Genomic DNA, 13567 nt, shown 5'->3' with positions numbered 1-13567 from the left:
TGTGGTTAGGGGCTGCTGACTCCCACATGAGGAGGAACCCAAGCACAGGGCAAGTGTTTCTCCTGCTGTGATCTTGCCCCAAACTTCTCTTGGCTTTACAAGCAGCTTTGTACTTTCCCGGGAGGGACAAACGGCAGATGATAGAAAATTTTTTTTCTTCTCAGCAGAGGGGTTTAGCCGGGTAAACATAAAATCCACGTTATACCACTCTTTATAAAACGACTTTGAAGGCAAAAGTTTGTGTGTGTACACACACACAGGCACACACACACAGAGTCCATAGCTAACCAAATGTCCAGTCGCATTTTTGTGTCCACTCAGCAGTCCATTGGCGTTATAGGGATTCCAGCCTCTCAGGTTCTCCCCAAATTGAGCAGTCCAGTCCTCTGGCAACCCCACTGAAGTTGCCTCACACTGAGCGCCAGAGGGATGTTGTAGATTGAGAACTTTCCCACAAATGATACCCATGGGGGTTGTTTAGATTTACAAATTGCACAGAATTGCCTGCATCTGAGAGACTAAAAGACAGTACCCTGAAAGGTGGTTGGCCCCAAGAGGTCTCCAGCTCTCCAGCGGGGAATAAAGATGCCTTCGAGCAAGTGAGCACCTTTGGCGATCCTGCTGCAGCCTCTACTGCAGCCCCCTCCCTGCGCAGCCACCCTCCTCGCTTCCTCCCCACCCCCAGACGGTGGTGGCACTTGCTGCAGCCTCCCGGTGCTTTATTTATTTATTTATTTATTTATTTTGCACCAACAGGATTGCTGCAGACTCATTCTTGCCTGTTTTAAAAAGAGAGGGAGGAGAGAGGAGAGAGGAGAGACGAGAGAGAGACAGAGAGAGAGAAATGCTTCCTGGCTCTTTTCTCTCCCTCATCCTTGGCAGCAATGGCCACAGCAGCAGGAGCAGCAGAAGCAGCAGCAGCAGCAGCAGCAGCAGCAGCAGCAGCAGCAGCAGCAGCAACAGCAGGCAGGGGGGCAGCCGGCAGTGGGGACTGAGGCACAGAGGGGAGGTACAGGGGCCGAGGACCTGCTCCATTGGGACAGGGTCCTCAGCCCTGGACAGATGCAGTGACCAACTTGATGCCACCCTCCAGCTTCTCTGGTAAGTGCCCCTACTCTCTGTCCCAAAGCGGCAGCTGCCCTTTCCTATAACATTCTCAGAGACAAAGCCAGACCAGTGTCCCTATCAATGAAAGAGGCACTTGCACCCCCCACCCTGCCACCCATTAATCCCAGCCCCACAGGACTTTGACAGGGAAACTAAAACACCCCAGGTGCCCCTAGATGGGAAGACGCCAGGAGTCCTCTCCTCCAGTCTCCCCAGTACTCCCTCTGCCTCTGAGGAGGATTTTCCCCTACAGTCCGTGGGACGTTCCAGAAATCTTCCCCCCAGGGCACCATTCCCCACACAGGTCTCAACCAGGTATGTTTAGAGAACACGCTGATGTTCCCTTGTTTCTCTGGACTGTCACACAGAGGCAAGGAAGAAGCTTTGCTCCCTTGAGGGGGTGATGTCCCAGACCTTACTCTCTGAAGGAGAGAAAGAAGTGGCTCTGGTACCCATGTCTCCCTGCAAAGTGGCCAGTCATGTGGCCACCAAGGTTGGCAAGGGAAGTTATGTGATTGAATTAGCTGCTTTAGAAATAAGAGAGGCTGACCCTAAGTCCCCCAACTCTGGCCCAGCAGGCTTTGGCAACTAAGAGGACACTCACCGAAGTGGGAGGACAAGAAGCCGTGTTACATGCTTCACTGCACTTTTGCTGAATGCAGAGCAGAAGGGATGAGCAGGAACTGCAGCAGCTGTGATAAAGAGCTAGCGGTCAGGTGGACTTCCCAGAGCAGACCCAAGAAGCAGGAGGGAGGCTGGGACAGTTTCCCTGGAGATCTCTGAGCATGCAGAGCTACCTGTTAGGTCAGAACAAGGGCAGCCTTGCTCCTTACTGTGATTCTCAGAATGTTTTCTACACTCCTGTGTTCTGTTGGCCTCCTTCTTTAGCCCAGTGCCATAGTTCTCTGAAGTAACTACAGGACAGCCTCTCCAAAGATCCTCCCAGAGGAAGGTTAGAGTGGGAAAGGAAAGGAAAAAGTCATATCATCTCTTAAACTGCCTCTCTTACCCTCCACTTGGTAGAAATAGAGCATGCTGCAGAAAACTGACCTTATAGGATCCAGAAAGCCTGAGGCCCCAAACTCAGAAATGATCAAGACTCACAGGCGGGGAGAGAGGACCAGGCCTGTTGCCTCCAGAAGTATCAGTTGGTTCTTGCTCCTATTTCTCTGCCATTCTTGCCAATTGCAATACTTCCCCTCCCTTGGGTTCCCTGCTGCAACAACAGGACAAACTGCAGGGCTCTCACCATGAAGGATCCCTTCTCCTCTATCACCTCAGCCAGGTCCTCAGTGGTCAGTCATCGTAGTCACCAACTTCCTAATATTCCCCTGTCCAGGTACTCAGCAACTCATTTTACGTCAGCAGGCTCTGCACTCTGCCTGGGGCCGGTTGTCTGCTGTGCTGTCCCCACTTCATAGCATCTGGTCAGATGTTGTCTCCCCTCCCTTATCTATGCCTCCCTGGTGACAGTCTGCCTCTTATGCATTGCTCCAGCAGCTCAGGGTACAGGGCACAAGAGCTCACTCTCAGTTTCACACATAGACTAGAAGCAATACATTAGAAAGAGGGCTATGAGAGACACCCAAGACTGAAGTCTGAGAAGCAGAACCAAAACCCCGAGCGCCCTCTGGATCCCTCTCACACTCCAACTCCACGGGCAAGGGTGGTGGGATGTGCTTTGGTCTTTTGTAAAGGATTCCCAGCTCCCCACCAAGCACTCCCTGCACCCTGGGCCATGCTACTGTGCACCTGAGCTCTTGTCCACACAGGCCCTCTAGGGACACTGGATCTGCTAGTTCAGAGCTTGGGCCCTGGGCCAGTCTGAAAGAGGCCAGAGACTGGGGGCAGAGCTGAGGCCTGCATGTTTCCCAGCCTCCAGTGACTTAGTCAAGGTGAAGACCTATTTCTGTCAGTACAAAGAGCTCTAGCCAAGGATGTGACCTTCCTGAGCCTTAGAGAAAGTTGTGGATACACAAAATGGGAGACATAGTCGGCCAAGAGGGACAGAGCAGCACTTGGAGAGAGTTGCAACAAGGGCAAGCAGAATTGTGGTGTTCCTGGATCTTACAGACCCAGGAAAACCCCCATTATATAGCCAGACTCAGAGTTCGTTCCCTGCTGCTCCATGTTTTATTCCCATAAAACTTTCTCTATTAGCAATCAGTTTGACTAGACTCCATGAGCACTTGGGCAGTTATCCAGGGCTGGGAGAGGGGAGGAAAGGAGAGATTCCCTAAAGAGGAGCCCCAGAAAGCCCTAGGGAGGTAGCACACCTGAATCCTTCCTGATTTTGTGCTGTCCTGGCCAGCAATGCTGAGACAGATAGATCAAGTCCTCTCTCTAAAGAGGGCCAGGGAAGTCCAGGGTCATTATCTCAAGCCACTCTCCAAAAAGGGCCATGTCATCATCTATTCCAGGGCTCGAGAGGGGATGGATACAGCCAAAGCTCCAAAGCAAGCCTGGCCCCCGTGGCCTCCCCTCCTTTTCCTGCTCCTTCTGCCTGGAGCAGGCAGTACCAGCTGCCCTGCTGTGTGTGATTGTGCCTCCCAACCCCGGGCAGTACTCTGTGCTCACAGGCGGCTGGAGGCTGTCCCTGGGGAACTCCCCCTGGACACTGAGCTCTTGGACCTGAGTGGGAACCGCCTATGGGGGCTACAGCGGGGTATGCTCTCACGATTGGGCCTGCTCCAGGAACTGGACCTCAGCTACAACCAGCTCTCCATACTTGAGCCCGGAGCCTTCCATGGCCTACGAAGTCTGCTCATACTGAAGCTCCAGGGCAATCGACTCCGAATCATGGGCCCTGGGGTCTTTTCAGGGCTGTCTGCCCTCACATTGCTGGACCTCCGCTTTAACCAGATTGTCCTCTTCCTGGATGGAGCTTTTGGTGAGCTAGGCAGCCTCCGGCAGCTGGAGGTTGGAGACAACCACCTGGTGTTTGTGGCTCCTGGGGCCTTTGTAGGGCTGGCACAGTTGAGAGCCCTCACTCTGGAGCGATGCAACCTCAGCATGGTGCCTGGCCTTGCCCTCGCCCGCCTCCCAGCACTTGTGGCCCTTAGGCTTCGAGAACTGGATATTGAAAGGCTGCCTGCTGGGGCACTGCAGGGGCTGGGGCAGCTGAAGGAGCTGGAGATCCACCACTGGCCATCTTTGGAGGTTCTGGAACCGGGGAGCCTGGCTGGGCTCAATCTAAGCAGCCTGGCCATCACTCATTGCAATCTGAGCTCAGTACCCTTCCAGGCACTGTACCACCTGAGCTTCCTCAGGGTCTTGGATCTATCTCAGAATCCAATCTCGGCCATTCCAGCCCGAAAACTCAGCCCTCTGGTACGGCTCCAAGAGCTCCGGCTGTCAGGGGCCAGCCTCACCTCCATTGCTGCCCATGCCTTCCACGGCCTGACTGCCTTCCACCTCCTGGATGTGGCAGATAACTCCCTTCAGACACTAGAGGAAACAGCTTTCCCTTCGCCAGACAAACTGGTCACCCTCAAGTTGTCTGGCAATCCCCTGACTTGTGACTGTCGTCTCCTTTGGCTGCTCCGGCTGCGCCGCCACCTGGACTTTGGCACATCACCCCCTGCCTGTGCTGGCCCCCAGCATGTTCAGGGGAAGAACCTGCGGGAGTTTTCAGATATTCTGCCTCCAGGGCACTTCACTTGCAAACCAGCCCTGATCCAAAAATCTGGGCCTCGGTGGGTCATTGCAGAGGAAGGGGGACATGCCGTTTTCTCCTGCTCTGGAGACGGAGACCCAACCCCAACTATCTCCTGGATGAGGCCTCAGGGGCCTTGGCTGGGAAGAGCTGGGAGAATTAGGGTCCTAGAGGATGGGACACTGGAGATCCGATCAGTGCAGCTACAGGACAGGGGAGCCTATGTCTGTGTGGTTAGCAATGTAGCTGGGAATGACTCCCTAAGGACCTGGCTGGAAGTAATCCAAGTTGAACCACTAAACGGTACTCTCTCTGACCCCAACATCACCATGCCAGGGATCCCAGGGCCTTTCTTTCTGGACAGCAGGGGTGTGGCTATGGTGCTAGCAGTTGGCTTCCTCCCCTTCCTCACCTCGGTGACCCTTTGCTTTGGGCTAATTGCCCTCTGGAGCAAGGGCAAGGGCCGGGTCAGACATCACATGACCTTTGACTTTGTGGCACCTCGGCCCTCTGGGGATAAGAACTCTGGGAGTAACAGGGTCACTGCCAAGCTCTTCTGACCTTTCCTTACATCCTAAGGATTCAAGCAAGTCCACTCCAGATGCCAAAGGGGAAGGCAGAAGCAAAGCCACTCTGGATCAGACCTTATTCTGAGCAACACAGATCTTTCACATTTGCCTTTCACGGTGCCACAACTGGTGATGCTGGAAGAAGGGCTGCTGCCCTGTGCTTCTCCAAACTGAGGACAGCACTGTCTTCTCTTTAAAGAAGAGATTCTAAGAGTCACAGATACTGTAGTTAGCCCAGCCTTCCCTGAACCACCCCTTCAACACATACACACAAGCGTGAACCATAATCAAGCTTCCAGTCTGCTACTCTAACCACCAAGCTTTCTTCGCCTTCTTACAACTTTGATAACCAATACCATCTGCCAACCCCAGCAGTGAGATTATTTCAGAAGTGGGGCTGGAAAGTGCCACTGCTGAATGGAATCTCTGCTCCTCGCCCAGACAGTCTCCCTTTCTCTTCTGGTCCTCAGCCCCAGCCTAGTCCCAGCCTCTAGGTGCAAGGAACTAGAGCCAAGGATCCTCAGGCAAAGGAGAAGAGCATGCATGTGTGGGACAGGGGAGGGCAGATCACATATTGCACTGTCTGCATGAGCCTGTCTGATCATTAAACCTGCTGCCAAAAGGCCACAACAGTCACAGCCAAGACAAAACATGATCTCTGGAACTTTCTTTACCTCAGTTTATCCCCCCTTTTCCCCTTTCTGCCTGCCTATTGATGAGTATCTTGGTGACCATGACTCCACCTAATCCAGTCTGCCAATGAAGGCAAAGGTCGATGGTGCCCGCCTGTTTTAGTCTCAATTCTTCCACTTGTACATTCCATCTCTGGACCTGAGGAGATTCCTCCACCTTCAAGGGATGCCTACGCCAAAATCCCAGCCTAGTTCACCAACTTGTTCCCTTCTTTTACATTTCTAGTCACTCTTCCATAGAGGTCTGGTGCCCTGGGGGAAAACCCAGAAAGGACCTCCTAGAAAAAGACTAATAAATATGAGAAACTGCATCACTCCAAGGAGGGAGACCCAGCTTGGAGGCGGCAGGGAGTGTGGCCAAGCAAGCTGTAGTGAAAGTGGAGGAAAGAGAAGTGGAGCGGGTACAGTCTGCCTGGTTTCTTTCCACCACCTTTCTGCAGCAACTCCCACCCCCACCGCGTTTAGCACCGTCCCAGTGGGAAGCTGTCTCTGGACAGATGTCACCGAGCAGGGAAGAGGAATGCGCAGTAAACTGCTGAGTACCACAAAGACAGACAGCAGACAGAAGACAAAGCAGAGCTCTGAGAAGTACAGATGCTGGGCTCTGAAGGGACAGAGCAACAGCCTCAGCATCATCAGAAGACAAGGAAGGGAAGGGAGCAGAGAAGTGAGAGAAGGGATAGACAAGCGGAGAATCACGTGGTGGCTTAGGAGACTTTCTGTGGCAGCATCTGCCCTGTACCCTTAGTTTCCCTCCTCAACTCACCCCATACCTGCAGGCACCCTGAGCTTCCTAGCTGATGTCACTGTCCTTGCTCTGAGGAGGGCCCACTCATTACAAGAGCACCAGCTCAGATTATCCCTGACAGGTGAGGGCAGCTAGAACCACTGAGCAGGCAAAGCTCTTTAGTGGGGCAGAAGTCAATGTGAGAATCCAGCAGTGTGGTAAGTGAGTCTGGAGAAACTGACGTTCTTGAGAAATGGCCATCCCTGAGCCCACCTCCGCCCTGTGCACACAACTCAGCATCCAGAAACCTCCTCTCTCAGGTTTCTGATGCACCCTCCTCTCTGTAATCTTTCACCCGGCAGCTTATTAGGTTGGGACCTGGGAGTTGAGCACCAACGGTGCTCACTAGTTGTCCTCTCTGCAATGCAGATAAGCACTCACTGCTGGGGCCCTGGGGCAGCTAGGAACAGATGAGAATCTGGCAGAGGGAGATGCTGCTGCCCAGTCTCAGCAACACACATATACAAGAGAAAGAAAAGTTGAGTCACACATGTAATTTCAAACTTAAAGTGGCTCCATTAAGCAAAATCAAAATGAGGCAGGCTAACCAATGGACCCAAACTGTTACCATTTCAACATATCCATGCAAAAACCAATGATGACACATTTAACATTTTTTTCATACTTGGTTTTTGACATTAATAGTATATTTTACACTTATAAGGCATCTCAATTCAGTCACTAAATTTTTACCAGAAATGTCTATAATTCATAAAAGTAACCTTTAAAAAAGTAGATTCACACATTCAAGATGTTCTAAACATAGTGAAAAGTTTCCCAACAACTGAATTATCTATTCTTAATTTTAAATTAATTAAAATTAACTACAGTTAAGTTTCTAGTCCCCAGTCACACTATAACATTTACATGTATGTAAGAGCCACATGTGCCCAGTAGCTACTACACTGGACAGAACAGCTCCAGAGACTCTAACTCTGGGCTTAGACTTAGGTCTCTCTGGTGGGTGAGGTCTCCCCCAAGAAACGTTCACATCTCATGGAGATGCTTGCGGGGTTACTCTCCACTTCCACCCCTTCAGGGCTTTCCCAAGACCCCTTCCAGAGGTAAAGCCTGTTAGAATAAGGTCACTGTGCTGAGTACTACCAAGATTGGTCCCAACATCAGCAAGCCCATCCCTTACCATACCAGTCTGGGAAGTCTGTGACTGTGCCAGCTGTGGTCTGTGTGCCAAAGAATATGCAAATACAACTGAGGCCATAGCAGGTGGCATGCTTACCAAATAGCTCTGTGGGGAATGCCAGCACACAAGGCTATGATGGTACCACGTGGGAGGGGACAGTTCAACTCCAGGCTCTGCCTGGGATGGGTGGGGATGATGCTGAGAAAAGAGGAAACATTTGTGGGGGGCTATTCTACATCAAGTGGCATTATACATGCTTTCTTATTTCATCTTCACATCGACCCTATAAAGCAGGTAGGCAACTGAACTGATGCAACTCAAAGTCAACTAGATTCTACTGCTTCAGTGGACAGAATTAGTTAATAAGGAAACCGCTTGGAATTCAGCCCTGTCTGACTGACACCCCCTACTGCTTCCACCGCACTGCTTACTCACTGTTTACTCCTCCCAAGACTTCAGTGCAGGATGATCTGCGACACAGGTGACATCTTCCACCCCACTCACTCTCCCTTTTTATAAAAGACTGGGTTCTGCTGCTGACCCTCAATTTCGTTTCATGACTCTCATCCACCTGAGTCAGGAAGTCGCTCTCCAATATCCAAATGCCTCTGCTTTAGGGACTGGTGAAAAGGAGCCAAATTCCAAGGATCTGATAGACTGAAATGAAAGGCCTGTCTCCCAGCAACGTATGTCTTCTTGATTAAAATGCAAGCTTGAGATTTCCTAATTTCTTGTCTGGGTCTTAACTAGCAACTTACTAGGTTAGAGAAAAGATGTTCAGAAATTTCCAGTACAAAAGAACAACCCATAAGCTCTTTGCATTCACTGACCCTACCCATTTTCTGCCTGCCTCGGCCTAACAGAACCTTCCCAAGGTCACCTCATTCTACCTCCCCTCTTCCTCCGCTCTTCATTTCAGTCATGGTTTCGCCTAAGCCGGGAGAACTCTAGACCCAAAGTACGCTGGCATCATTCCAGCACTCCCCATGTTGCTCCCTGATGTATTCTTTCTCTAATTTCAACTTCTTTTACTGTATTGGATCCTCTTGTTGTTTTTTTGTACAAGGGATTGAGCTCAACACATTATGCCTGCCAGGCAGGCCCTTATGCCACTGAGCTAAATCCCTGGCCCTAGGTACTGGATCCTGATGCAAGGAATGAGAGCCCTGCAAAGTAATGCTCTTCAACTTTGAGTTGTAAACCTCGAGAATACCTGGTATATGCTTTGAACCTGCTTAATGAATGCTGGGACACCCAGGCCTTACATTAACTCATTACCATACTGCCTCCTACAGCCTGTTCAGAATATACTCTAAAGAAAGGGAATAAAGTTTAGGAACTGGAGATGAGAACAAATAACAATTCACCCAATTCAGCATCTTATAATGCAACCTCTTGATTGTGATTTGGGCTTTTAGAGGGAAAATAAAATGAGAAACTCCTAGGGCCCGGGATTTAGCTCTGCAGGCATAAGTGCCTGCCTGGTAAGGGTGAGGTCATGAGTTCGATCGCCGGTACCAAATATTAAAAAAATAAAGTAAAATAATCCAATGAGAAATCCCAAGTGCATGGTGAATTGAAAGTGAGTTCAAAATCATTTCACCTAAAGTTATTCCTTCTAGTTCCCAATTTCCCTACCCAGCCAGTTACAAGTCAACCCTCTAAAATTTCCAGGAAAAGTGATCTACCTCCCTTTTCACTGCTCTGGTATGATTTTAATTTTTAATTCCTAAACTGGATTTCAACTTATTTCCTCTTTTTTGCCCACTGCAACCTCCACTGGAGTGAGAAGATAATGCAGCTATAAAGTAATTCTGTGTTTTTTATAGTACAGTGGACATGATTCCTTAGATTTAAACTACTCTGGTAACTTCTTAAAGTAAAAATAGCAATAGTGATCAAGATACTCAGATATCTAGGAACAATCTTAACAAGAAATATGTAAATTCTACATGATAAAAACTATAAACTAGTACTGATGGGGCATAAAGAACTAAAATTTATAGAATGATTCTGTATCACAAATACAATTCTTCCTTAAGCAATCTAAAACCATATTATTCCAATCAAAATAACATTAACAGTAGAAAAGTGAGTTGTATATTTTCCAAAATATACAGTAATAAAAATGAATATACTAAAATTATATACAATATGATTAGTCCCAAAATACTTGGAGTAAAAGACATGAGACACAAAAGAGCACATTCTGTGATATTCTCTCTCCCTCTCTCTCTATACACATACACACATACACACACACACACACACACACACACACACACACACACACATCAGGGAAAACTGGTTTATAGTATTAGGAGTCAGAAGAGTGATTATCCTTTAGGACTGTAGTATCAACAAAGAGACACAAGAGAAGCTGGGGCATGGGAAATATTTAGTGATTTTTTTAAAAATCTGCTATTGGTTACAAATGCATTTCATCAATATGTACACCTATCATTTGTGCATTTTTCTGTATATACACTGTACATTAACTTCTCAAATTGTGTTAAAGATGTAAAATTTTGAGAAATGATATGATACTAAATAGACAAGTCAATGGAACAGAGTGGAAAATTGAGAAGTGGGCTCAAATACATGCAACAATTTGTATATTATTAAGTTAGAATTAAAAATGGAGCAAATAGACTGAGAGAACATGGCGGACAGACAACAGCAACTACTGAACGCTCTCTAAAGGCTCGGCTCAGAGGCCAGGAATGATGCGGACTAAGGAGATACGAACCAGTAGAGATATGCTCTGCTGACTCAGGAACGAACTGGGCTGAGAGAATCCAACTTGGAATACAGTCCTGGCGCTAAAATAGGAACAGAAAAATCTCGGTGTGGAGGCTCGACTCCGCGCCATTGGAAACCGCGGTTTGGATTTCCTGCCGCCGGGCGGCCGGCTACCTCCACAGCGGCTCGGCAAGGAGAGACGCGACTGCCGAGCTCTGGGAACGGGAGTCTCCGAACGGAGTCGGAAACGCGAAGGACAGGGAGGAAGGCTGACTGGTGGCGAGGTGAGCGAGGAACTGACTCCCTACCGCAGTTTGACTCCAGCGGAGGTTTTTCTGGGCGCGGGCAGTCCTGTAAGAGCAGGGCGCGGTGGCAACTGCAGCCGCACACTTCCCTCTCGGACGGGATTGGTGAAAGGTGCCTGGCCGGAGGGACGCTGCTCGCGAACTCCCTAGGCTGGCCTAACCCAGATCCCAGAGCCTGACGGTGGCCCGGAGGAGCGACCGACTCCCGCGTAGGCTGCCTCCTCCGCAACTCCCTGGGGCGCAGCGGTGAGCGGGAACAACTAGCCAGCGCAATTTGATCAAGCTGTGGCTGACAGGCAGGGAAGCCGGGCCTCCTGTGTAAGATTACATTTTATAAGGAACAGAAAATATGGGGAAGGGAAGCAACAAAAAAGGCTCCTCGACCCCCAATCCTGAGAATCAGGCAATAGTGGACACTGCACCAATATACATTAAGCGCCATTTAGAGAGCCTCATAGACCAATTCAGGAATGAAGTTATCAATGACCTGAAGCTAGAAGTATGCAGAATAGTTAGAGAAATGCTAAGCACCACCCAGGAAAAAGCAGATGGTGGAATGGAAGAACAGAAAAAGAGGGGAGAATTGCTTGATGGAGAAAACAGAGAAAGCATTGAGTATGTGAAGCAGGTGCAAAGGGACTATCAAGAAATTAAGAAGTCTACCCAAGACTGGCATAACAGCTTGAAAGAAACTAAGGACAGACTATCTGAATTGGAGGGCAGACTTGAAACATGGGAGAATGAAATGAAAAACTTCTTAAAAATAACAAAGAAACACACAGCAATAATACAAAGACAAGAAGATGATAAGAGGAGCCATAACTTAAGGATTAAGAACATAAAAGAAGAAGTAGGGACATAAACAAGTGAACTACAAAAGCTACTCACAGAAATAATCCAGGAGAATTTTCCTAATGTAGCAAAAGGTAAAGATACTCAAATGTATGAGGCATACAGGACCCCAGCTACCTACAACCCTAACAGAGAAACACCCAGGCATATAATAATAAAAATTCCAGAAATTCAATACAAGAACAGAATATTAAAAGCTGTAAGAGACAAGAAACAGATCACTTACAAGGGAAGACCCATCAGAATTACAGCAGATTTCTCTTCACAAACCATCAAATCACGAAGAGCATGGGGAGAAATAATTCAAGCTTTGAAAGATAATAATCTACAGCCAAGATTGAGATATCCTGCACAACTGTCCCTGGAAATTGATGGAAAAACGAGGTGCTTCCAGGATAAAGAGGAACTGGGGGAATTTGCAACCACCAATTCAACCCTACAGAAAGTATTGCAGGATATTCTAAAAAAAGAAAAATACAAAGAACCCAGAAATAGGGGCGGGGAGGCCACAACGAATGGAGCAGAGAACAAAATGAAGAAGACAAACTGACAGCTACTGACAGAAAAAGAGCTCAACAGAAATGAGACAGAAGATTGGATGATAGGAACAGCTTTTTTTGGAGAAAATGACATCTTAATAGGTAATGCTGATTTAGTACCATCTTGTTTTGAAGTCTCATCTAGCTCTTGTTCTTCTGTCTCCAATGGTCTAAACAGGTTGTATCTTATTGGATTTTGTTATGTACGATAGTATAAGAAAAAACCTTTTAAAGACAAGGAGATTATACAGAGACCATTGTTCATTTTCTGTTAGTCGATTCTAAATACTCTATAATGCTGTCATTCTCTTAAATGGATTTACATTGTTTTGATATACTTAATGCTACAGTATATGAAGTTGTACTCAAGGACTTCAGGGAGGGAGTCAATATGGTAACTATTTTTGGGTCAGGATTAGCTGGTGGTGAAACACTATTCTGCTTAAATGGTTATGTTTTGATCTGCCCTGTTTCGCTGTTATGCCCTCCTTTTTCTCAATCTCCACTCCATTATTTACTTTTTTATTTTTATCCATTTAATTAAAGGGAAAAATATAGCAGGATATAATATAGTGACCCACTTTGACTTTCTATTATCTCGATTTGAAGCCCTGTATTACTCTCACCATCTTGTTTTTGACTGAGGTTCCTATATTCTGTTTTGCTGGATAGTATCAGGTTCGAAAGTTTAGGCATCAGCTGAGAAGATAATGAGATTCATTATAACGCCCATTCTCGTTGACTTTTATCTACTTTTGAAGACCTACAATATCTCCAATGTTTTGGTTTTGTCGGTTTTATTCTTTACGGTTTTGTTCAATTGTATTACAACTAATGATATAGGCAATTCTATTAGAAATAGCGGGAGGCATTATGGTAACCATTGTTGATCACCTTGTATTATGTTTTTATATTATCTATTATGTCCACCCTTTTGACTTGACCGATTCTGTTCTGTTATGTCACATTTGGTTTTACTCTCTTCCAAAAAAGCAACAAGAACCGTGGGAGCAATGAAACCCAAAATGTGTAATAGTCACTGTACAAAAGAGAGGAAAAGAAAGTGCTCTAAACTATATAACTGCATGTATATTTAAATGTATAAGATAGAAAATGATAGCACAGAGTTTTATTGGATCATTGAACAGAACTGTTTGCAGTATCATTGTTGGAATGTC

At 47.5% G+C, this 13567-nt stretch overlaps 1 protein-coding gene across 1 annotated transcript; it reads left to right on the top strand.

The window, feature by feature from the left end:
• Positions 1-762: 762 nt before the first annotated feature.
• On the top strand, positions 763-12383 carry Lingo4 (leucine rich repeat and Ig domain containing 4). The gene has a single exon (XM_063253529.1). It carries the CDS (start codon positions 3421-3423, stop codon positions 5320-5322), a length of 1902 nt encoding a protein of 633 aa, XP_063109599.1. The 5' UTR covers positions 763-3420; the 3' UTR covers positions 5323-12383.
• The last annotated feature ends 1184 nt before the right edge of the window (positions 12384-13567 follow it).

Source organism: Cavia porcellus, unplaced genomic scaffold, assembly GCF_034190915.1.
Source record: "Cavia porcellus strain 051 isolate PalLab524CR breed Dunkin Hartley unplaced genomic scaffold, mCavPor4.1 scaffold_1, whole genome shotgun sequence".
Classification (NCBI taxonomy): Eukaryota; Metazoa; Chordata; class Mammalia; order Rodentia; family Caviidae; genus Cavia; species Cavia porcellus.
Note: the sequence above shows the minus strand (reverse complement) of the source record. Positions and strands in the feature narration are given on the sequence as shown.

Bases quoted from the DNA above. Each gene is read 5' to 3' on its own strand.
- Lingo4 (XM_063253529.1), top strand. From the start codon at position 3,421: ATGCTGAGACAGATAGATCAAGTCCTCTCTCTAAAGAGGGCCAGGGAA.